The 26,055-nt window shown below is 42.8% G+C and overlaps 1 protein-coding gene across 1 annotated transcript in view; it reads left to right on the top strand.

Moving 5' to 3' along the window:
- Window positions 1-25,803, top strand: part of AP3M1 (adaptor related protein complex 3 subunit mu 1) — a 38,899-nt gene extending 13,096 nt beyond the window's left edge. Inside the window, 6 exon segments of the mRNA XM_040436540.1 lie at window positions 3,284-3,369; window positions 11,404-11,433; window positions 11,435-11,538; window positions 13,434-13,641; window positions 23,364-23,508; window positions 24,547-25,803. Coding sequence (XP_040292474.1) covers window positions 3,284-3,369; window positions 11,404-11,433; window positions 11,435-11,538; window positions 13,434-13,641; window positions 23,364-23,508; window positions 24,547-24,647 — 674 coding nt within the window. The 3' untranslated portion in view covers window positions 24,648-25,803.
- The last annotated feature ends 252 nt before the right edge of the window (window positions 25,804-26,055 follow it).

Here is a 26,055-nt window from a genome sequence, read left to right as displayed (position 1 = left end):
CCTCTGAATGCACACTGCAAAAAGAAAAAACAAAGTTACTCAGCACATCCTAATATTTTGCAGCATTCAGTTTAGCAGGGTATATTGCTTTTTAGCAGCTTGACAGACAACCCTAACAGGTTAGCCAAGTGACAGCCACCGGAATTCTGAATGCAAATTTAAAATCACGTATACCGTATTTTTAACCCCATAAAGATGTAGGTTTTAGGGTACTTTCACACTAGCAGCAGGCCGGATCCGTCCTGCTGCTATTTCGTCGTACCGCCGGACTGCCGCTCTGTCCCCCATTGACTATAATGGGGACAGGGGGCAGAGCTCCGGCGCAGCACAGAAGTGCGCAGTGAGAGGGCCGCCGGACTAAAAAGTCGGACATGCCAGTACTTTTAGTCCGGCGGCCTCTCACCGACGCACTGCCGTGCTGCGCCAGAGCTCCGCCCCCTGTCCCACTTATAGTTGTATGGGGACGGAGCGTCAGTCCGGCGGCACGTCGAAATAGCAGCAGGACGGATCCAACAGGGTGAACAGCCTGTCGGATCTATCCTACCGCTAGTGTGAAAGTAGCCTTAGAGGAGGAACATAAATTTTTTTTATTTTATTTTATCAGACACCCAATGTTAATCAATCCTCAGCTCAGAGCCCTAATCAGACCCCCCAGTGTAAATCAGACCACCAATGTTAATAAGACCCCAACTCAGACCTCCAATCAGAGCCCAATGTGAACTGCTGCTATTCAGATCTCACTTTCAGACCCCCCCATACTCGCTATCAGAGAAAAAAATACACACTTACAATCTGCGTCCTCTAGACGCCACCCGCTCCGGTCATTACAGATCTCTTCCTGTTCATCCTGCCGCATGCTGTGGCCCCGACACTCTTGCATAGGCGAAGGTCACAGTGCGCCAACTTGCTCCCTACTGTGCGCAGATACACAGCACAGAGGAGCATCAAGAGAAAGCACCACGTAAGCGAATGAGTACAGGAGCCCAGGGCCATCCTGTACTAGATGAGCTACTTCCATAAGGTGCATTGACATTTTCCCCCACTTGCGGGGGGAGGGAAGTGAATCTTTATAGGGTAAAAAAATATGGTAAGTAATGCAAAGTATTTGCAGTTGCTGAAAATGAGATGTTTAAATGCCAAGCTACACCCTAGGTTACATTTATCAGTAGCATATGTGTTGACAACCACATTGACAATATTTAACTGTACATGCATAATTAATGAATCCATACTGTTTTTTCACATTTTTCAGCTGTACACAAGATAAACCCCAGCAATAATGTGCTCTCTTAGCTTAAAGGGCTTCTGTCACCCCCAAAACACATTTTTCATTTTTGGGCTTGTTAAAATCCTTATTGAACGACTATTCCCTATATAGGGCTCTTACCTTGGTCTGTGGCTTTGTTTCATTAAAAATCGATCTTTTAAAATATGCAAATGACTTCACTACTAGCAAGTAGGGCGTCTACTTGCTGGTAGCCGCCGCATCCTCCTTTTAAAAAAACGCCCCCTCCTCCTGTTGATTGACAGGGCCAGCGAGCGCTCTCCTCCTCAGGCTGGCCTGGTCAGCATTTCAAATCCCGCGCCTGTCTTCATTCGGTGCAGGCGCTCTGAGAGAAGGACGTTCGCCTCCTCAGCACTCCCTCAGTGCGCCTGCGCCGATGACGTCTTCTCTTTCGGTGACGTCATCGGCGCAGGCGCACTGAGGGAGTGCTGAGGAGGGGAGCGTCCTTCATTCGGCGCAGGCGCTCTGAGAGAAGACAGGCGCGGGATTTGAAATGCTGACAGGGCCAGCCGGAGAGTGAAGTCATTTGCATATTTTAAAAGATCGATTTTTAATGAAACAAAGCCACAGACGATGGTAAGAGCCCTATATAGGGAATAGTCGTTCAATAAGGATTTTAACAAGCCCAAAAATGAAAAATGTGTTTTGGGGGTGACAGAAGCCCTTTAAAGGCTATCTACACCTTTGGAGGCACTTTTTGTTTATGATTGCATTTTACAAATTTTTGGCTAAAAGTCATATTTTCAATTGGCCTTTATTAAAAATATTGAGCTATTCTGTTGCAAAGGGCTTAACTGTTTTTCTAACTGTGACTGTTACTGTGACTGTTACTTTCACTTTGTTCCGGTCATCTATTAACCCTCTTCTCTAAACTACTAAGAGGTCATAAACACTTATTTAAGCCACATTCATATCAGTAAGATAAGGATGGAGGTTTAATGAGTGTTTATAAAGTCGCATAGCAGAGATAAGGAGTCTGTCTGCTCCCAACTGATGGAAAAGAGAGAAAATCCACAGACTGCTACTACAGCATCACAGCTATGTACACAAAAAAAGATTCCATATTTTTAATAAAGATAAATTGAAAAAATGATTTTTATCTCCAAATAAGTACAATGCAATAATTTTAAAAAATGCCCCCAAATGTGTACATAGCCTTTAAAGGGGTTGTCGGGGTTCAGAGCTGAACCCGGGCATTCCTCCATTTTCACCCAGGCAGCCCCCCTGACTTGAGCATCAGAGCAGGGCAAAGGCATTTTTGAAGATCCGGTGACTTACCGGGCTCTTCATGGGGCTGCCAGGAAACCCCGGTGACGTCATCGGCACTGATGGGGCGGGATTTAGCGCTGCCCTAGCCAGTAAAACGGCTAGGGCAGCGCTAAAGCCCGCTCATTAGAGCTGGTGACGTCACCGAACACATGGCAGTGTGTTATGATAAACCAAAGAGCCCATGCCCTGCTCAATTTAGCGCAGGGCAAGGGAGCGCATCGGAGCATGAGATGCTCCGATGCTAGCCTCAGGGGGGCTGCCTGGGTGAAAATAAGGGTATGTCCGGGTTCAGCTATGAACCCGGACAACACCTTTAAACTCTGCATTTAGAGCTGTAGAATTTCACATTTTTTTTGTGTGACTGTTCTCTGTCCACTATCAACACTGATTGAATTATTGTCTATAAAATAGTCTTTCCTAATACTGTATATTATATACAGTTTGCCATTAACTACATCCATTAAAATGCATCAGTCTGTGATCACCAGTCCTGGGCAGCTCAAATTCCTAAATGAATTGTATCTGCTAAAAAAAATATTAGAAAAGCATTATTATTTAAGCATATCTAGTGGAGAGCTGAAGAGCAGGCCACTTGTTGCCTATAGTACTTTACCTAAATGTGTTTTCATTTTTATTGACATCACTATGAAATGTTAATCTGTTTATAACGGGCCATATTGCCAATTTTTGTAATAGCTACTAGTTAACCTTACTGCTTTTCTCTGCCAGGTTCCACTGTGTTTGCAGAGATTCAAGGAGTCATTGATGCTTGTATAAAGATGACTGGGATGCCTGATCTTACACTGTCCTTCATGGTAAAAATAAATCTAAAGTGAAAACGTTCCAAGAGTATTCGTGTGAAAGTTTAGTTGGTTATACATATACTGTACTTCAAATGGAAAGAAGGTTTCTGCACAAACATAGTAGAGGATTCTTTATTGTAAGAGCAGTTAAATCACTAATAGGGTTCAAGAGGGGTTTGGATGTATTTCTGCAGTGTAATAATATTACAAGTTATAGTTACTAAGATTTCTGGAGATGTCGTTGATCCTAGGAATTATTCTGATTGCCGGATTGGAGTCGGGAAGGATTCTTTCCTCCCCCCCCTTAAATGAGGGAAGTTGGCTTCAACCTCATGGCATTTTTTTGCCTTCCTCTGGATCAACAGACTGAACTGGATGGACAGATGTCTTTTTTTTTTTTTTTTATGACTTAAAAACTTTGAGGAAACTGGTGTAAAGTAGAACTGGCTTAGTTGCCCATAGCAACCAATCAGATTCCTTCTTTCATTTTCAAAAGGAGCTGTCCAGAATGAAAGGTGGAATCTGATTGGTGGCTATGGGCAAAATAAGCCAGTTCTAGTTTACACCAGTTTGATAAATGCCCCCCTTTGTTCGTATGTTAGTAAATAGTGGAATATAGCACCAATGTGCAAATGATGTGGGTTTTAGCATTGTGGCAGATGTGCTCAGGAAGCCAAGTGGCATGTCACTTTGTTAGCACGACTGCCTCTATGTTACATAGTAACATAGTTTATAAGGCCGAAAAAAGACATTTGTCCATCCAGTTCGGCCTGTTATCCTGCAAGTTGATCCAGAGGAAGGCAAAAAAAAAAGTGAGGTAGGAGCCAATTTTCCCCAACTCCAATCAGGCAATCAGAATAACACCCTGGATCAACAACCCATCTCTAGTAGCTATAGCCTGTAATATTATTACACTCCAGAAATACATCCATGTTCCTCTTGAACTCTTTTAGTGAACTCACCATCACCATCTCCACAAGCAGAGAATTCCATAGTCTCACTGCTCTTACTGTAAAGAATCCTCTTCTACGTTTGTGTACAAACCTTCTTTTATCCAGACGACTGGAGAGATCTCTGTATTGACCTGTGATATATTTATAAATGGTTATTAGATCTCCCCTCAGTCGTCTTTTTTTCTAAAGTGAATAATCCTAATTTTGATAATCTTTCAAGGTACTGTAGTCCCCCTATTCCAGTTATTTAGTAGCCCTCCTCTGAACCCTCTCCAGCTCTGCTATGTGTGCCTGGTTCACAGGAGACCATAACTGTACACAGTACTCCATGTGTGCTCTGACTATTGATTTGTAAAGTGGTAGGACTATGTTCTCATCATGGGTATCTATGCCTGACACTGGTTTCTACAGCTTAGGACCTAAAATTCCTAGGTCCTTTTCCATGTCAGTGTTACCCAGTGTTTTACCATTTAGTATGTACGGGTGACTTGCATTATTCCTTCCCATGTGCATAACTTTACATTTGTCAGTGTTAAACGTCATCTGCCACTTCTCTGTCCAAGCCTCCAATCTATCCAGATCCCGCTGTAGCAGTATACTGTCCTCTTCCTTATTAATTACTTTACACAGTTTAGTGTAATCTGCAAAACTTGATATTTTACCGTGCAAGCCTTCTACAAGAACATTAATAAATACAGTTGCAAGAAAAAGTATGTGAACCCTTTGGAATGATATGGTTTTCTGCACAAATTGGTCATAAAATGTGATCTGATCTTCATCTAAGTCACAACAATAGACAATCACAGTTCTGCTTAAACTAATAACTCACAAAGAATTAAATGTTACAATGTTTTTATCCTGAACACACCATGTAAACATTCACAGTTGCAGGTAGAAAAAAGTATGTAGCACCCTTGCGATTTAGTACTGGTTGAACCTACTTTGCAGCCTAACTTCAACAAAGTTTCCTGTAGTTGCAGGATCCGATGTGCACAACGAGTCCAGGAGTATTTTTGACATTTCCTACATTAAAGGACCTGATTCAGTTCTGCAATATTCATGGGGATGTCTGTGTGAACACTTTCTTTAGGTCATGCACACTGCATCTCAATAGGGTTGAGGTCAGGACTCTGACTGGGCCACACCAGAAGGCGTATTTTCTTCTGTTTAAGCTATTCTGTTGTTGATTTATCTCTATGCTTTGGGTCTTTGTCCTGTTGCAACACCCATCTTCTGTTGAGCTTTAGCTGGTGGACAGATGGCCTTAAGTTCTCCTGCAAAATGTCTTGATAAACCTTGGGCATTTATTTTTCCTTCGATGATAGCAATGCATCCAGGCCCCTGACGCAGCAAAGCAGCCCCCAAACCATGATGTCTCCACCACATACTTCAGTTGGATAGGTTTTGATGTTGGTGTGCCTGTGCGTCTTCTTCTCCCACACATAGTGTTGTGTGTTTCTTCCAAACAACTCAACTTTGGTTTCATCTGTCCACAGAATATTTTGCCAGTACTGCTGTGGAACATCATGGTGCTCTTGTGCAAACTGTAAACGTGCAGCAATGTTTTTTTGGACAGCAGTGGCTTCCTCTGTGGTATCCTCCATGAAATCCATTCTTGTTTAGTGTTTTTACGTATCGTAGATATCGCTAACAGGATGTTAGCATATGCCAGAGACTTTTGTAAGTCTTTAGCTGACACCTCTAGGATTCTTCACTCTCATTGAGCAGTCTGCGATGTGCTCTTGCAGTCATCTGTACGGAACGGCCACCTTCTAAGGAGAGTAGTAGCAGTGCTGAACTTTCTCCTTTTATAGACAAATTGTGGTCATACCGTCGGACTGATGAACCGCAAGGCTTTTGGAGATAATTTTATAACCCTTTCCCAGCTCATGTAAATTAACAATTCTAAGTGTAGGTCTCTGAGAGCTCTTTTGTGCAAGGCATCATTCAACATCAGGCCAATGCTTCTTGTGAAAAGCAACCCAGAACTGGTGTGTGTTTTTTTTTATAGGGCAGCTGTAACAACATCTCCAATCTCATCTCATTGATTGGACTCCAGTTGGCTGACACCTCACTCCAATTAGCTCTTGGAGAGGTCATTAGTCTAGGGGTTCACATACTTTTTCCACCTGCACTGTGAATGTTACATGGTGTGTTCAATAAAACATGGTAACCATAAAAAAATTTGTGTGCTTATTAGTTTATGTCAGACTGTGATTGTCTATTATTGTGACTTAGATGAAGATCTGATCACATTTTATGACCAATTTGTGCAGAAATCCATATCATTCCAAAGGGTTCACATTCTAAACAGTTAAAGGGAGTATTTCATTCTCTTTTGAAGGGAACCTGTCAATTGAACAAGGTGTCCGAGCTGAAGGCAGCATGTTATAGAGCAGGAGGAGATGAGCAGACTGATATATAGTTTTGTGGGAAAATATTCGATAAAACCTGTATTTTATTCCTTTAAATTCCTGCTCATTCTGGGCTTTGAAGTGAGGGAGGTGGTCCTATCAAGATTGTCAGCCTTCCCTCTATGAACTGTGTACACTGACAGCTGTCAATCACTGATAGGATTGCTGCTAGAGTTCAAAGCTCAGAATGAGCAGGAATTTAAATGAATGAAATACAGGTTTTACTGAATATTTTCCGACAAAACTATATATCAATCTGATCAGCTCCTTCTGCTCTATAACATGCTGCCTGCAGATTACACTGCATTTTCATGGTGACTGGTTACTTTAACCCCTTAAGGACGCAGGGCGTACCGCTACGCTCTATTTCCCGAGTCCTTAAGGACTCAGGGCGTACCGGTACGTCCTAACTTTTACATGCAGATGGAATGGGATGCCGGCTGAATCATTCAGCCGGCTATCCTGTCACAACGCCAGGGGGGGTCATGTGACCCCCCTATCGGCGATCGCCGCAAACCGCAGGTCAATTCAGAAGCTGCGGTTTGCTGCGCTTTTTAGCAGTTTCTGATCCCCCGCATCAGAAACTTTAGTGTCCCTCAAACATAGATTTTCCACCCCCCCTGCACCCCTGCATGATTTTTGCCGGCGGGTGGTGCAGGGGGGAAAGTTGTGGGCGGATGGGGGAGGTGCGGGAGGCGGGCGGTGCGGCAGGCGGGATCGCGATCCCCCGCCCGCCTCCCCTTGAAAAGTCGTTGGTGTAGAGTGGGTTAACCAGGGTGCCAGCACATTGCTGACACCCTGGTATAAAACGGCTGACATCGGTTCATTGCGATGTCAGCCGTTTTAACCCTTTCCATACAGCGGTCCGTACGGACCGCTGTATGGAAAAAGTTAACAGTAAGAGGGAGCTCCCTCCCTCTCCCATCGGGGGCTGCAGTGCCTTTGCAGCCCCCCGATGGAGAGGGAGGAGAGCCCCCCCGACAGCCCCGTCCTTACCCTTCCCCGTCTGCGAAGTTCTGACCACTACTGAGCAGACGGGGAAGGTTCCCATGGCAACAGGACGCCGTCTCAGGCATCCTGCTGTCCATGTGCTGAACAGATCTGTGCTAAAGGCAGAGATCTGTTCAGACAAAGTGTAAGTAAAGTACAGTACAATATATATATTGTACTGTACTGTATTATACAGACATCAGACCCTACTGGATCTTCAAGAACCAAGTGGGTCTGGGTCAAAAAAAAAGTGGAAAAAAAGTAAAAATCAAAAAACACATTTATCACTGATTAAAAATGAAAGAAATAGAATATTTAGTCACGAAACACTCAGAATTTGTAGATTTCTGTTGTTACATGCAATGGGATTAAAATATCAATTTCACAGATATATAAAAAAATAAAAAGGGGTTTAGGGGGCTTGATTAAATTTAAAAAGTGAAAGTAAATGGGCACTAGAAGTGGAGTCTGATAATTTAGATTGGAGATTATATATATATATAAGTATAAAAAGAAGCACTTTATCGAGTAAATTCCGGTTGACACAGTTTTTATTCTTCACCGAACCTACAGTGGCGGAAATAATTATTTGACCCCTCACTGATTTTGTAAGTTTGTCCAATGACAAAGAAATGAAAAGTCTCAGAACAGTATCATTTCAATGGTAGGTTTATTGTAACAGTGGCAGATAGCACATCAAAAGGAAAATCGAAAAAATAACTTTAAATAAAAGATAGCAACTGATTTGCATTTCATTGAGTGAAATAAGTATTTTGAACCCTCTAACAAAAAAAGACTTAATACTTGGTGGAAAAACCCTTGTTTGCAAGCACAGAGGTCAAACGTTTCTTGTAATTGCTGACCAAGTTTGCGTCACATTTTAGGAGGAATGTTGGTCCACTTCCTCTTTGCAGATCATCTCTAAATCCCTAAGGTTTCGAGGCTGTCTCTGTGCAACTCTGAGCTTGAGCTCCCTCCATAGGTTTTCGGGTAATAATTTTTCTCTATATATTTTTGTTATTAGATATGAAAACAAGATTGGGATAGAATTTGGATGTTACTTAACCGATACTTATGTAACACAAGATTGAGTAGTTCTCTGTATTTTTATGTCTACCCTGTTTCTTGTTCTGTATTTTTTATATGTGGAAACTGAAAATAAAAATATGTGAATATAAAAAAAAAAAAATGAAAGAAATAAAATTCCCTACACCTGTTTGGTATTGCCGCGTCCGTAACGACCTGATCTATAAAACGGTCATGTTACTTTCCCCGCACGGTGAACGCGATAAAAAAAATAAAATAAAAACTATTAGGAAATTTAAATTTTGCCCACCTGACTTCCCAAAAAAGGTAATAAAAGTGATCAAAAAAGTCGCATGTACGCCAAAATAGTACTAATCAAACCGTCATCTCATCCGCAAAAATCATACCCTACCCAAGATAATCGCCCCAAAAACTGAAAAAATTATTGCCTCTCAGACTATGGAAACAGTAAAACATGATTTTTTTGTTTCAAAAATGAAATCATTGTGCAAAACTTAAATAAATAAAAAAAAAAGTATACATATTAGGTATCGCCGCGTCCGTATCGACCGGCTCTATAAAAATATCACATGACCTAACCCCTCAGGTAAAAAAAAAAAAAAAAACGGTGTCAAAAAAGCCATTTTTTTATCATCTTACGTCACAAAAAGTGTAATAGCAAGCGATCAAAAAGTCATATGCACCCCCAAAATAGTGGCAATCAAACAGTCATCTCATCCCGCAAAAAATGAGACCCTACTTAGATAATCGCCCAAAAACTGAAAAAAACTATGGCTCTTAGACTATGGAGACACTAAAACATTTTTTTTTGTTTTAAAAATGAAATCATTGTGTAAAACTTACATAAATAAAAAAAATTGTATACATATTAGGTATCGCCGCATCCGTGACAACCTGCTCTATAAAATTACCACATGATCTAACCTGTCAGATGAATGTTGTAAATAACAAAAAAAAAAGTGCCAAAAAATCTATTTCTTGTTACCTTGCCGCACAAAAAAGTGTAATATAGAGCAACCAAAGATCATATGTACCCTAAACTAGTACCAACAAAACTGCCACCCTATCCCGTAGTTTCTAAAATGGGGTCACTTTTTTTGGAGTTTCTACTCTGGGGTGTGCATCAGGGGGGCTTCAAATGGGACATGGTGAAAAAAAAAAACAGTCCAGCAAATCTGCCTTCCAAAAAACCGTATGGCATTCCTTTCCTTCTGCACCCTGCCGCGTGCCCGTACAGCGGTTTACGACCACATATGGGGTGTTTCTGTAAACTACAGAATCAGGGCCATAAATAATGAGTTTTGTTTGACTGTTAACCCTTGCTTTGTAATTGGAAAAAAAATATTAAAAATTTTTAAATTGTATCTCTATTTTCCATTAAATCTTGTGCAACACCTAAAGGGTTAACAAAGTTTGTAAAATCAGTTTTGAATACCTTGAGGGGTGTAGTTTCTTAGATGGGGTCACTTTTTATGGAGTTTCTACTCTAGGGGTGATCAGGGGGGCTTCAAATGGGACATGGTGTCAAAAAATCAGTCCAGCAAAATCTGGCTTCCAAAAACCATACGGCGCACCTTTCCCTCTACGCCCTACTGTGTGCCCGTACAGTAGTTTCTGGGGTGTTTCTGTAAACGGCAGAGTCAGGGCAATAAAGATACAGTCTTGTTTGGCTGTTAACCCTTGCTTTGTTAGTGAAAAAAATGGGTTTAAAATGGAAAATTAGGCAAAAAAATTTAATTCTCAAATTTCATCCCCATTCGCCAATAACTCTTGTGCAACACCTAAAGGGTTAACGAAGTTTGTAAATCAGTTTTGAATACCTTGAGGGGTGTAGTTTATAGAATGGGGTCATTTTTGGGCGGTTTCTATTATGTAAGCCTCGCAAAGTGACTCAGGACCTGTAGTGGTCCCTAAAAATTGTTTTTTTTTTTTATTTCTGAAAAATTCCCCAAAAAATAAAATATCATTCCCAAAATGCTACAAACATGAAGTAGACATATGGGGAATGTAAAGTCATCACAATTTTTGGGGGTATTACTATGTATTACAGAAGTAGAGAAACTGAAACTTTGAAATTTGCAAATTTTTCAAAATTTTTGGTAAATATGGTATTTTTTTATGTAAAAAAATTAACTTTTTTGACCCAATTTTAGCAGTGTCATGAAGTACAATATGTGACGAAAAAAACAATCTCAGAACGGCCTGGATAAGTCAAAGCGTTTTAAGTTATCAGCACTTAAAGTGACACTGGTCAGATTTGCAAAAAATGGCCAAGTCCTTAAGGGGTTAAGGACCACACAAGACTGTGGTCAGTGCGTACAGAGGTGCATTGTCTTTCATAATAATAAAAAATATGCTACTAAAAATATTGTTGTGCATTGCTGCCCATGTATTTCCATAACATTTATTCTGTAATGCCTGATAAAATTTGAAGCAAGTCCTATAACAGTTTATTTTAGTAAGATATAGATATATATATCTATTAGCTACACGAATGACTACAGTTGGAATCTTATCTGCACCTTGAACAGAAGCCCTGAAATCCAAACACAGGCAGAGAACTTGATCTTAATTTCAAGCATCTGGGGAATTTTAGTACCACGTAGAAGTAATGTCTAGTAATGTTCTCTCATTATTCACAGAATCCTAGGCTTCTGGATGATGTCAGCTTCCCACCCATGTGTGCGATTCAAGCGCTGGGAATCTGAGAGAGTTCTGTCCTTCATTCCCCCTGATGGTAACTTCCGGTTGATGTCATATCGTGTAAGCTCACAAAAGTAGGTACCTGACCTGAGAAATTAGTTGGAAGGAAGTCACTAAAGCTCTGATTTCATTGATATTGATATAACCACTGGTTAAAACAATCAATCCTGTGCTCCTTGCTATCCTTTTGACAAAGATTAGCTGGAGCATCACTTTAAAGGGTTTCTACCACCAGAAATACTGTTATGTAGCTGACTGACATTAGCGATGCGCTAATGTCAGCACTACATAACAGTATTGCTTTTACCTTTCTCCCTGCAGCCGTTTTGGTAAAAAAAAAAAAGAGCACTTTTATAATATGCTAATGAGCCTCTAGGTGCTATTTGGGCGTAGAATCAGCACCTAGAGGCTCTGTCTACTCACCCTTTATCCCGCCAGGTCCCCTGTTCTGCCCGCCCCGCTCCTCTTGATTGATGTGACGGTTCGCAGCAACATTGACGAAATCCCGCGCCTGCGCCGTTCACTTCTGTCTTCGGCGCAGGAGCAGTGAGTGAAGGCCGCTCTCCTGGTGCCGGCTTCCTCACTGTGACGTAGTCGGCGCAGGCCGTGTGAGGAATCCGGCACCAGGAGCGCATCATTCACACCACTGCGCCGAAGACATAGTGAACGGCACAGGCGCGGGATTTCGTCAACGCTGCTGCGAACAGTCACATCAATCAAGAGGAGCGGGGCGGGCAGAGACAGGGACCTGGGCGGGATAAAGGGTGAGTAGATGGAGCCTCTAGGTGCTGATTTTAGAGGCTCATTAGCATATAATAAAAGTGCTTTTTTCACCAAAACGGCTGCAGGGAGAAAGGTAAAAAACATACTGTTATGTAGTGCTGACATTAGCGCATCGCTAATGTCAGCACTACTTAACAGTATTTCTGGTGATAGAAACCCTTTAAGATGTCAGTTATCAGGACAAGTTATGTCATATTCCCAGTTAGGGAACATGGAGGTCGTAGAGCGGAGTTTCCTGCTTGGAACGTTTGACTGGCCCTGCAGGGTAAATAATTGCTTTTCCTGGTAGTAATGGCTGATCACTGAGGGTGAGAGAAGCCTTACTAGTGGTGATAAGCTAGATTCTTTTTGAAAAGGTGTTGTCTTCAGACAAAACCCCTTTATAACAAGAAAGTAAAGTAATCCTGTATTATGTAACTTTGTGCTGAGTTTTGATTCATGTCAGTGGATTGGGACTTGCAAGTAAATACAACTATTCCATTACTCTGAAGCCACTCAATATGTACAAATTCAGAGACTGACTTGATCCACACTATTCTACACCCTTCCAATCATCATACCTACAGGGTTTAGGAGGTTTAAATGTGGGTATATATTTGGTAGGGTCACTCTGACTGGAATACTGGTGGTCAGCAGTTCTTTAGTTTCAAGACATTTCATTGAGAGTCAAGTAAAAAAATGCAATGCACTTTGTAAAGAAAGTCACAAGTGACTATAAAATGTGGGAAGACAAATATATATATATTCACACCTGATATTTTAGGTTGGTGGTGGAATGAATGTGCCCAGTGGCTAGATAGAGAGACAATGTGTATGATTACCTGATGGTGCCCAGATTGGGAGTGGTAGCAGGGTCATTTAATATCTTATCCACTTTAGTTTGGTAAGGGCAAGTGACACCACTTCCAGTTTTGACAAACGGTGAGGTGACATCAATTCTGACTAGCCAAGTAGTCACATTCTTGTCAGTTTCAGAAAGCAACCCATTAATGGACTTCATGTGCCATGTTATGGCTAGGCCTGCTGTCTGACACATCTGTCGCAGCCTGAAATGCCTCTACGGTAACCCCGATTATTAAACTGATGGACTGTAATAAGTAATTAAAATGTTGTTAATGAAATAAATAGTATATGTATGTATGTATAAATCACCTAACATATTTCTTCCTTTCTTTATTTTTCTCAGCCAGGTTGCAATTCCAGTGTATGCAAAACATAATATAACCTTCCAGGAGAACAGTTCAAGTGGAAGGTTTGATGTGACTGTGGGTCCCAAGCAGAACATGGGCAAGACTGTGGAAAACATTATTTTAACTGTCCACATGCCCAAAGTTGTACTGAACATGAACCTCACACCAACTCAGGGAATTTATACATTCGATCCTGTTGCCAAAGTAAGCATTTCAAAAATGTTCCATCGTTACGAGAACATGAACACACTTTTTTGTTCTTGATGAAATATTCTAAAAGTCTAAAAATAAACATTTTTGCCAGTCTGGGAAATTGGTCCACATAATGTAGTACCAGGAAAAACAAAAAATTGGAATCAATTGATCTTTTAGTGGTTTTATGAAGGGAAGTACACATCAAGTATAATTTACACTATACTTCTAGCTTTCAAAAGTTTCACTAATTTCGGGTCAGTTGGGAGTGTAGTCAAGTCCTGTATTCATTAAGGCTCTGCTGCTGTAATAAGAGTGTAGTTTAGGGGACATATTATAAGTCTACTTTCACACTCGCGTTCTGGCTTTCCGTGTGTGTGAGATCCGTTCATGGCTCTTAGAAGCGGTCCAAAACGGATCAGTTTGCATTCTAATGTATTCTGAATGGAAAAGGATCTGCTCAGAATGCATCAGATCAGTCTCCATTCCGCTTAACTGGACTACTGACCCCTGCACCATTGCCTGACTACGATGAAACGGAGCCAAATGGCATAATAGAAAACAGATCCGTCCTCCATTGACTTTCAATGGTGTTCAAGACTGATCCGTCTTGGCTATGTTAAAGATAATACAAACGGATGCAGACAGTTGAATTATCTGAACGGATCCGTCCATGACGGATCTGCACAAAATGCGAGTGTGAAAGTAGCCAAATCTGCAAGGTCCATGCTGCTAAAGCCTGGTTTACTGTGTTCTGTGTCCCATTACTTCTTGTCATGGACATATGTGTTTGGTTTCACCACTTTTTGGGTGGACAAACTGCAAAGAGGAATTTAAAATAAATGGATACTCGTTTTTCTGGAACCCCCTCACATCCAGGGCTATAGGTCAGTCCTCTCCACCAGGCTGCAGCCATGGCTTCCATGGTGTATAGCATGAGGCTGCTGAGGTCAGTGACTGGCTGCAGTGATATACAGGCACATAAGAATGCAGCCAAAACATTACGTCACAGCTGCAGCCCAGCAGAGAGAACTGAGAGACACTTGTCCATTAACGTGGCTGTTTCCGTTTGGAGGTCCGCAATTTGCAGAGTGTGTACAGAGTCCAACAAAGGCAGAGTAACGGAACAGATGATCTTTACTGGCAGAAGTAGACAAAAGTCACTTGAAACAAAGGCAAAACAAAGTTCAGAGTAATACGGTATACTGGGTCATTTGGACTCATAGGTCAGAGGTCCAGACTAACTTACAGATGACTGCAGGCAGATTCATAGTCAGGCAATGCAGGGGTCAATAGTCCAGGTAATCCAAGTAGCAGACTGCAGGTAGAATCGTAGTCAGGCAATGGTGTAGGGGTCAGTAGTCCAGTTAATCCAAGTAGCAAATGGCAGGCAGAATCGTAGTCAGGCAATGGTTTAGGGGTCAGTAGTCCAGGTAATCCAAGTAGCAGACGGCAGGTAGAATCGTAGTCAGGCAATGGTGCAGGGGTCAGTAGTCCAGGTAATCCAAGTAGCAGACAGCAGGTAGAATCTTAGTCAGGCAATGGTGTAGGGGTCAGTAGTCCAGGTAATCCAAGTAGCAGACGGCAGGTAGAATCGTAGTCAGGCAATGGTGCAGGGGTCAGTAGTCCAGGTAATCCAAGTAGCAGACGGCAGGCAGAATCGTAGTCAGGCAATGGTGTAGGGGTCAGTAGTCCAGGTAATCCAAGTAGCAAACGGCAGGTAGAATCGTAGTCAGGCAATGGTGTAGGGGTCAGTAGTCCAGGTAATCCAAGTAGCAGACGGCAGGTAGAATCGTAGTCAGGCAATGGTGTAGGGGTCAGTAGTCCAGGTAATCCAAGTAGCAGACGGCAGGTAGAATCGTAGTCAGGCAATGGTGCAGGGGTCAGTAGTCCAGGTAATCCAAGTAGCAGACGGCAGGCAGAATCGTAGTCAGGCAATGGTGTAGGGGTCAGTAGTCCAGGTAATCCAAGTAGCAGACGGCAGGCAGAATCGTAGTCAGGCAATGGTGTAGGGGTCAGTAGTCCAGGTAATCCAAGTAGCAGACGGCAGGCAGAATCGTAGTCAGGCAATGGTGTAGGTAGGACCCATTGCACTGCAGCGTGCAGACCGTCTGCCACACTGCAGTGAGGTCACGGACCCAATACTGACATGCAGCGCATGTCCACAAAATACAGTAGTATTATTTCCATATGTCATCCGTTTTTTGTGTTTTGTGGAAATCCCGAGCAGCTGCAGATGTATTAGGGAGAATTTGCAAATTATAGTCATGAAGTCTGAAAAGTAATAATATCCATGTCATTGCAGAATTACTACAAAAGACTGGGGAAATACTATGCAGTCATTTTAGCAGCTTTCAGATATATATCCACTAATATTTCCAGTGACATTTTGCTGTATTTTGCACCTCTAGTTAGTATGTTTGCACACATGTTTCTTGCATAAACACTGTACTAAGGAGCTATTAAACCGTACAAAACCTCCAAATCCATTGAATAGAAGAATATTTGCAATTTCCAGAATCTAGTTGAGAAATTGCCTACATGTTGTAGAGTAAATTACTATCATTAAAATATAAATTTTTACCAGTACTTTTACAATAAGACCTTTAAAGAGGACCTTTTTGAGCAGTGTATATGCTGCAGTACAACAATGCAGCTCCGCTTTGCTTACTTTGAATACTTCAGTGGGATCACTGCAGGAGAATATGTCATTTATCCGACAAGATATGTGGAAGATAACAGAAAGAGTTACAGAAATTGAGGATCGGGTGGGTCGGCTGGAGGATCAAGTTCCACCAGTAAAACGCGACTTAGCCAAGGTCATACATAATATTACACTTCTGATAAAGCAGACGACCTGGAAAATAGGTTCCGCCGTAACAATCTTCGCTTAATAGGAATTCCAGAAAGAGCTGAGGGACAATATCCTGTCCGATTTTTTGAAGATTGGATCAGAAACACGGTTGCTAAGGACTCCCTATCTCCTTTCTTTGCTATTGAAAGGGCGCACAGGGTGCCATCTCGTCCTCCGCCTCCGGGGGGCCCTCCCAGACCAGTTTTGATGAAGCTTCTACATTTCCAGGACAGGGATATTATTCTTCGTACAGCCCTGGATCATCCAGATCTCTCCATTGGTGGATATAAAGTCTCCTTTTTTTCAGACTTTTCGGCAGAACGACGTAGAGCCCGCTTCCTGGATGTGAAACGCACTCTAAGGTCCCATGGAATTCAATATTCTATGCTCTACCCGTCGAAACTACGTGTGCAATTTCAGGGCAAAACCCACTTTTTTGAGTCGCCGGAGGAAGCCTCTCATTGGACTGAACAATCGGGATGTCTTTCTGCTATGCCGAGGGAAGATTCGTCGTCGCAGACATGAAGATGTTCTTCTGTAGCTATGACGGATATTTGCCTTCACACTTGGGCGGATGAGTATTCTGCTCTCTATTTGCACTAACCTTACTTTTTTGCCGCAGGATAGTATCCGTTGATAAAACGATTTTTTGCCCTTTCCTGATGTAGGTTAATATATATGCTTTCTTAGGGGTGCTGCTTGCTGCTGTGGTGGTTTTTTGCTTGTCATGTTTACTTATTAATTGCCGGGCTTGCTGTTTGGGAGTTCTGATGACTATTTTAATGTCTACTTTTTATGTGGGCTTGTTATTGCTTTTTATGCTGTGGGTTGCAGGAAAACTTTCTGTGCCTCACACTCTCCGTTGGGACTACTGAGAGTGTCGCTTTTTGTAGAATTTACTCTTATGTTTTCTTTTTTTGGGGGAATTTTCTGAGCAGAGAGACAACATTTCTTATTGTGATACTGTTGGGCGATGGGCTCTGGTATAACGGTATATTTCTTATTATCCTTCAGCTATATGTACCGTTGAGTGATGGCGGGTAAAACTAATATTGTAGCGTGAAATGTAAGAGGCTTGGGTAGTCCAATCAAGCGTCAGGCAGTCTTTACAGCTGTTCAACCTTATCAACCAGCCATTTTATGTCTTACTGAGACCCCTTTGTCGCGCCAGCACCACAGACTGCTTGCTAAGCCCTGGATTTCACAAGCCTTTCATTCCACCTCCTCTTCGCAAGCTAGAGGGGTTAGCATTCTGGTTCACAGAGCCATTCCGTTTGTATGTCATTCTAGTAAACTAGACACTGAGGGGCGGTATGTTTGCTTACACTGCACTATTTTCAGGGTACAGTTCCTGTTGGTAGCTGTTTATGTTCCACCTCCGTATTCCACTGTGGCAATCAAGGAGATTTTGGAATGGATCTCTTATAACCTGCAGAATCCAATTTTGATGGTAGGAGATTTGAATAATTGTCTTGATCCTGAATTGGACAGGTTTTCATCGTCCCAGGCTGCGGCGCCTTCTGAAGAGACCTTATTGGCAAGACTATTGAGAGAGGTAGATTTATATTATCTATAGAGTAATAGATTTCCAACGGAGAGACAATTTTCTTGATTTTCTGCCTCCCACTCCTCTATGTCCAGGATAGATTTGCCTATTGGGTCGCTGGAGGCCTCTTCTTATGTATCGGCAGTGGAATACTTACCCCGCAGCCTTTCTGACCACTCCCCCATTCATCTGGAAATGATGCTTGAGGAATCTGGGAGTCGTCAGGGCACGTCATTCTGGATCCAATTATTGGATGAGGAAGAGCCACTGACCAGATTTATTATAGAAATCTTTGACAACAATGTAGGGTCTACCTCTCTGAATTTGGTCTGGTATGCCATGAAGGCGTATGTACGGGGCCTCTTTATTCAGAGAATCCAGAGACGCAAATCCAAGTCTAGAGCACCTGCAGAATTCCATAGATTCTATAATGCAGGAAATTGTTGGATTTGGGACTTATTCCGGACTCACCATTAACTGGGATAAGTCCACGATCCTTCCCCTTGATCCACTTCCAGCCTCATTAGATATTAGAGGTCTACCCTTACAAGTGGCTGACAGATTTAGATATCTAGGGGTGATAGTGACCTCATCTCCAACGGACTACATTAAGTTGAATATAGAACCACTGATTGTCAAATTTGTCACTAAATCTAATATTTGGTATAAATTATTGGTCATAGTAATCTCATAAAAATGGTACTTATGCCTCAGTTGCTGTATCTTCTCCCTAATTCTCCAGTCTGGATTCCATAAAGGCTGTTTTTTAAAATACTGGGGATTTTTAGGTTCCTAATTTGGAGGAAAAAGCAGCCAAGGATAAGTATTGCAACGCTTCAAAAAAGTAAAGAGAGGGGTGACCTATCTTTACCAAATCCATGGTCTTATTTCATAGCTGCCCAGCTGCAACATTTTAAAGGGTGGCTTCAGACTGACGAGTTGGATTCTTCGGCTGCTATTATTTCATCTATTATCGAAACAAAGGGCTCCAATTGCCACGGTGGAATTAGGTCCCTCCGGTTCGGTCACACTTCCTACTTTGTCCCTAGCGACCAAGGTATGGTCTAAATTTAAAAGTATGATGGGTATTATTGGCTTTTGTGATGTTACCCCTTTATAGCGTAACCCTCAAGTGCCTGAGATATTTCGTCTGGAAGGTTTTTCTCCATGGGAGAGGAAGGGTCTATTGTTCATGGGACAACTTCAATCAGATGGAGTTTTTAAATCCTTTGCGCAGTTGCAGGAGGAGTTTAGCTTAGGCTACTTTCACACTAGCGTTCGGGGCTCCGCTTGTGAGTTCCGTTTGAAGGCTCTCACAAGCGGCCCCGAACGGATCCGTACTGCCCCAATGCATTCTGAGTGGATGCGGATCCGCTCAGAATGCATCAGTTTGGCACCGTTTGGCCTCCGCTCCGCTCAGCAGGCGGACACCCGAACGCAGCTTGCAGCGTTTTCGTGTCCGCCTGGCCGTGCGGAGCCAAACGGATCCGTCCAGACTTACAATGCAAGTCAATGGGACGGATCCGTTTGACATTGACACAATATGGTGCAATTTCAAACGGATCCGTCCCCCATTGACTTTCAATGTAAAGTCAGGATTATACCATCAGATCGGAGTTTTCTCCAATCCGATGGTATATTTTAACTTGAAGCGTCCCCATCACCATGGGAACGCCTCTATGTTAGAATATACCATCGGATTTGAGTTACATCGTGAAACTCAAATCCGACAGTATATTCTAACACAGAGGCGTTCCCATGGTGATGGGGACGCTTCAAGTTAGAATATAATGAGAACTGTGTACATGACTGCCCCCTGCTGCCTGGCAGGTGCTGCCAGGCAGCAGGGGGCAGACCCCCCCCCTCCTGTATTTAACTTATTGGTGGCCAGTGGGGCCCCCCCTCCCTCCCCAGTATTAATTGTAAGCAGTGCGGCCCCCCTCCCTCTATATTCATCGGTGGCCAGTGCGGATATTAAATATGAGCAGTGCGGTCTCCCCCTCCCTCCCTCCCCAGTATTAAATATGAGCAGTGCGGTCTCCCCCCCCCTCCCTCCCCAGTATTAAATATGAGCAGTGTGGTCTCCCCCTCCCTCCCTCCCCAGTATTAAATATGAGCAGTGCGGTCTCCCCCTCCCTCTATTCATTGGTGGCCAGTGCGGATTCAAAGTATTGTGATCAGTGCGGCCTCTCCTCTCGACCCCCCCCCCCCCCCATCATTGGTGGCAGCGGAGAGTACCGATCGGAGTCCCAGTTTAAATCGCTGGGGCTCCGATCGGTTACCATGGCAGCCAAGACGCTATTGCAGTCTTGGCTGCCATGGTTACTTAGCAACAAATAGCAGCATTATACTTGCCTGAAGAGCTGCGATCTATGTGACCGGCCGGGAGCTCCTCCTACTGGTAAGTGACAGGTCTATAGGCAATGCGCCGCACAGACCTGTCACTTTACCAGTAGGAGGAGCTCCCGGCCGGTCACATAGATCGCAGCTCTTCAGGTAAGTATAATGCTGCTATTTGTTGCTAAGTAACCATGGCAGCCAAGACTGCAATAGCGTCTTGGCTGCCATGGTAACCGATCGGAGCCCCAGCGATTTAAACTGGGACTCCGATCGGTACTCTCCGCTGCCACCAATGATGGGGGGGGGGGGGGGGGTCGAGAGGAGAGGCCGCACTGATCACAATACTTTGAATCCGCACTGGCCACCAATGAATAGAGGGAGGGGGAGGCCGCACTGCTCATATTTAATACTGGGGAGGGAGGGAGGGAGGGGGAGACCGCACTGCTCATATTTAATACTGGGGAGGGAGGGAGGGGGAGACCGCACTGCTCATATTTAATACTGGGGAGGGAGGGAGGGAGGGAGGGAGGGAGGGGGAGACCGCACTGCTCATATTTAATACTGGGGAGGGAGGGAGGGAGGGAGGGAGGGGGAGACCGCACTGCTCATATTTAATATCCGCACTGGCCACCGATGAATATAGAGGGAGGGGGGCCGCACTGCTTACAATTAATACTGGGGAGGGAGGGGGGGCCCGCACTGGCCACCAATAAGTTAAATACAGGAGGGGGGGGGGGTCTGCCCCCTGCTGCCTGGAAGCACCTGCCAGGCAGCAGGGGGCAGTCATGTACACAGTTCTCAGTATATTCTAACTTGAAGCGTCCCCATCACCATGGGAACGCTTCTGTGTTTAGAATATACTGTCGGATCTGAGTTTTCCGAAGTGAAAAATCAGATCTGAAATAAACTGTTATGCAAATGGATCCGTTCTGAACGGATGCAAGCGTTTGCATTATAGGAGCGGATCCGTCTGATGAAACATCAGACGGATCCGCTCCGAACGCTAGTGTGAAAGTAGCCTTACCCAACAAGTTTTTTTTTTACCAATATTTACAATTGAGGCATGCGTTTCAGACGCAATTTCCCAAGGGAGTGCAGATTTTTGATTCTCCCCCTGTGGTAAAGCATTTATTAAAGGGCTCCTCCACTAAGGACTACCATTAAGGCAAAGGTCCAGTGGGAAAAGGATCTTGGAGTGTTGTCCCAGGAACAATGGACAGATATTCTGGCCCTTACTCCTTCTTTGACGGTTAGTGAATCCCAGCAACTATCACAACTGTACCTTTATACATCGAGTATATAGAACTCCACAATTTCTCTTCAGGATTGGTGTGCGTTCAGATTCAAAGTGCCCTAGATGTGGGGAACAGGATGCGACATTGCTCCATATGATTTGGAACTGCACACGTTTGCGATCCTATTGGGAGGATGTATTATAGTGACGGCAACTCAGATACATTTACCTGATGACCCTAGAGTTTGTATACTTGGGATACTGTATTCTCTGGGACAGGGAGACAGGAACTCCCTATGTATTCATAGACTCCTGTTCCAGGCTAGGGTACTGATAGCTAAACACTGGATATGAGAGGCTCCGCCCACAAGACAAGAGTTTAATAGGATGAATGTAATTCTGAGACTAGAAAAGGGAGTATATGTACGAGACTGTCCAAATAAGTGCCTATCTTTATGGCAGGGGTGGGTTGAGTCTACGCAACTGGCTTCACAGGCGTTAGTTCAAGATTGTATACAAGGTCAAATGTCCTTCTTACACTCCCTCTCCAGGGGAACTACATAGTTACTGTGAAATGTTTGAACGGGTGAGCCATTATAGCTAGGCAAAACTGTCTTGATGCCCAAATGTATGACTATCCTTAACTCTACAGACCTTGATGTCTCTCTGCTCAAGTTGGGATGGGGTGGGGGGGAGGGTGTTATTGTGTTACTGAATACGATTTGTTATAATACTTCAATCATTTCAATGCTGTATTGTTCATATAAACCTTGATTTCCCACCTAATTGCCTTAGGTGTCTGCGTACACCAATATCTTTGTATATTGTTATACTTATTTCCAACTATACAAAAACTACGAACTCCTTTCTGATGTTCATGTGATAATGTTTATTTCAATAAAAATAAACTGATTTAAAAAAAAATATTAAGAACTGAAAAGTTCGAAACATGTCAACCTGTTACGTTGGTGGGTGAAGGTGCACACTGGATGTATTTATACCTTGAACTTGAATAAAGACAAAGCAACCATTTGAAGTTTTGGATGCTGGAACTCTCTTTTTCGGATCTCCTGTGTGTCAAGAGAGAAACTAGAAGTAGAAAGCAGTGAGTACCTAGGCAGTAGTAGAGCAGTGGCAGCAGGATATGCCATGAATGCCTGACAGGTTGCCGACTTATTTCAGAGACCCTCTTCCCTTGGGAGAATCTAGTTCCAGTGCTCCACTGGGCATGTGGCAGTCATGAATCCACAAACACCTATCTATAGGGCGTGTTTATGGTATTCAAGTTAATGGAGCTGGGCCGCAATAAAAGAAACAGCCCAAGTACAACAGTAGCTCAGCTTCAAAAATGTCTGTTCTGCATTTAATATTTCCCATTGACTGCTATGCCACTGGCAGCACATCACATTTTTAAAAGGAGGGGGGGCAGGGGGAGCCCTCTTTGACTTCTGAATCTTGACTAGCAGTAGTGGGTCTTTGATGATGATGGTGGCAGATTTGCAGTAATCACGGGAGGACCTGCATTAGGTTGAAATAAGTGTTCACTATTGGCCATTTATCATTTGGTCACCCCTGTGATAATCTGCTATTGTCCAAAGTATGTGAATAGGGTTTTATACACAGATTGGGTGAATCTGCAGAAAATCTACTACAATTGAACATGGCTTGAAAAGCAGCTGTGCAGTTGCATACAGTTATAGTAGTTCTCCTACCACATGCTTTGAACTGCTTTGTCTAAATTCCTTGCATATTCTTATTAGGTGCTTACCTGGGACATTGGGAAGATTGCCACACAAAAGCTACCTAATCTAAAGGGAAGCGTCTCCCTGCAGTCTGGTGCACCCAAACCAGAGGAGAACCCAAGTTTGAACATGAACTTCAAGATCCAACAGTTTGCAATCTCAGGTATATATCTTAACAAGTGTGGATGATATCCAGCTACCATGTGTGAACTACATCTTTTGGGCTCAGTCACATGACCATATGGCTGTGGTGCCCGTTTTGCGGACTGCAAACAGCTGTTTCACAATACATGGGCACCGGCCGTGTGAACTCCGTGCTGTGGTGTCTTGAATGGGTCTGCCATCCACAAGATATGGCACAAAATAGGACATGAGGAAGGACCTCCGAATGTTTCCGTGGGCTTTTGATCCATACCTCCGCACCGCAACAGGACATGTCCCATGTTTAGCTGTATCTTGCGGATTGCGGACCCATTCAAGTCAAGGGGTCCATACCAACGTTCACATGACCATTGCCTGTATATTGCGGACCACTATTGTCGGTCCGCAATACGGGCATGGCGGCCATCTATTTACAGAGTAAATTAAGTAGAAGACAATATCATTGTGATACATATGTGTCCCTTCTGCTGAATGAGAAATAACTACACTCAGTCTATTTTTTTCAATTGGTTTTCTTTTTCTACAAATTTTCCAACAAAGTCGGACTGGAAAGTTTCTCTCAAGGTTAGGCTTGTGCCAGTAATGTATTGATGACCATGTGAGATTTGCGTTTACAGAAACTTTTTTTTTTTTTATCGCATGCTATGTGGGTGGATGCCTTTCTGACAATAATTATAATGCTATTTTATTTTATTTTTTGTGTGACTTTGCATGAATGCCACTTTAAGCGAGCCATAAGATAGTATACATGTTCTATTTTAATGGGACAGGGAGAAAAACCCATCCCAGATACCTCTGGCAGAAGCGGATCCCCCCTTCATCCCTACATGAACAACACATGGGGCATATTGAAACATGTCCAGTCCCTATCTCCCCTAGGATCTGACACTAAAGAACTGCCGGGAGTACCCACACAAACAGCCACAGCCATTTCTAAAGAAATTAGTGGGTTAAGTCACGTTTTGTCTCGTGTATGGCCTAGTTGTAGGGAAGGTATAATACAATGATTTTTATACTTCTTTCATTACTTTATCTATAGGACTAAAAGTGAATCGACTGGATATGTATGGAGAGAAATACAAGCCTTTCAAGGGAGTGAAATATCTTACCAAAGCAGGAAAATTCCAGGTGCGCACATAACACATGCTGTGCTCACACTGGGGAGGAGCGGACAGTACATCTACCCCTGACCTAGCCATTTCACTTTGAAATTTAGGTCATATAAGTTTCCAATTTTTTGCTCTGCATAGGAAGCAGAAATTTGACACTTACCATTTAGGGGTCCTAGAAGATGTCAGCTGCTAAAATGCTTGAAGGGCTTGTCTCAGGCAAGATGAAACTAAGGCCCGACTACCAGTTGGTGGGAAAACAGCAGAACTGGCTTGTGCACCACTGTTTTTAGTAGCTTTCATTGCAGTGCGTGGAAGCTACGGAAGCAACGTAGCATAGCTTACTGTGATGCACTGTTTCCATAGCTTCCATGCATTGCATTGGCAGCTACTAAAAAGGCTGCTTCCTGGTGGTCGGGGTATAGTTTAATTTTGTCTTAGTAATGGTGATATGGGGCAACTCCTTTAAATATAAAAAGGGGAGCAACTTAAACTATTCCAGGGAAGGACTGTACAAATGTTCTCATTATGTAGAGTAGCATTGGGACTCCTCTGTATAATAGAACCATAACCCATAAAGAAGATGCCATAAACAACCTCTTGATACCTTAGGCCAGTCAAGAAGACTCTGTAGGTACTAATTAGCTGCTATTGTTAATTTATTTAACTAAAATAACAGATGTATGCTGTCCATATCACATGGCTTTGAAAACCCAAAAATATCCAGTGAAACAGTTGTATATTGCATATCTCTAGAGTAACCAGTTCTAGTCTGCTGAGTCCAGGTATATATTGTAGCATTCAGTTCAGACTGGGTCTTACTTGTGTATAACAATATTCTATACCTTGTGCTCTTATGAAATGTTGAGACACACACCCAAGTAGTGACTTGTACTATAACGTATTAGCATTGGTAATGAATTGTCCTCGTTATTCCTGCCTCTCTGCCAAGTTAAATGCCTTAATTCTTTCACTGACAAAGGATCTGCAGATCTGTCAGTAAAAAGAGTTTTTCACCTGTGCCACTTTCTTATGTTTAAAATCTGTGTTGATTCATTTGGTGCCATTATGTTTGTAATGAGGGTTACCTTTATGTTAAGGTGAAGCCAGAGTGCACAACTTGTAATACAATTTGGGTATGAAATGTACACATTTCTAAATAAAGACAAAATAAATATATATTCACTATAAAACTGTTGTTTTCATTTATACCTTGTCATTTAAACCATTACAAAGAAACAATATAGTGACCAACATGCATATAATGTAAAAGTGAGATTGATATTGTAAATGGCTGGCCACTTAGCTGAGAGCAAGAACTTTGAGAAGGTCATGAGAAATTTGTGTGGCTCCCCTCCTCCCTCATGAGCCAACATAGAAACTTAGCACATCTTTATATGGATAGCCACTCATTTGAATGTTTGGCATGTAATGTTAGG

The sequence above is a fragment of the Bufo bufo genome, chromosome 6 (assembly GCF_905171765.1).
Source record: "Bufo bufo chromosome 6, aBufBuf1.1, whole genome shotgun sequence".
NCBI lineage: Eukaryota > Metazoa > Chordata > Amphibia > Anura > Bufonidae > Bufo > Bufo bufo.
The sequence above is the reverse complement of the archived record's forward strand: the minus strand, read 5'-3'. Positions and strand labels throughout refer to the sequence as shown.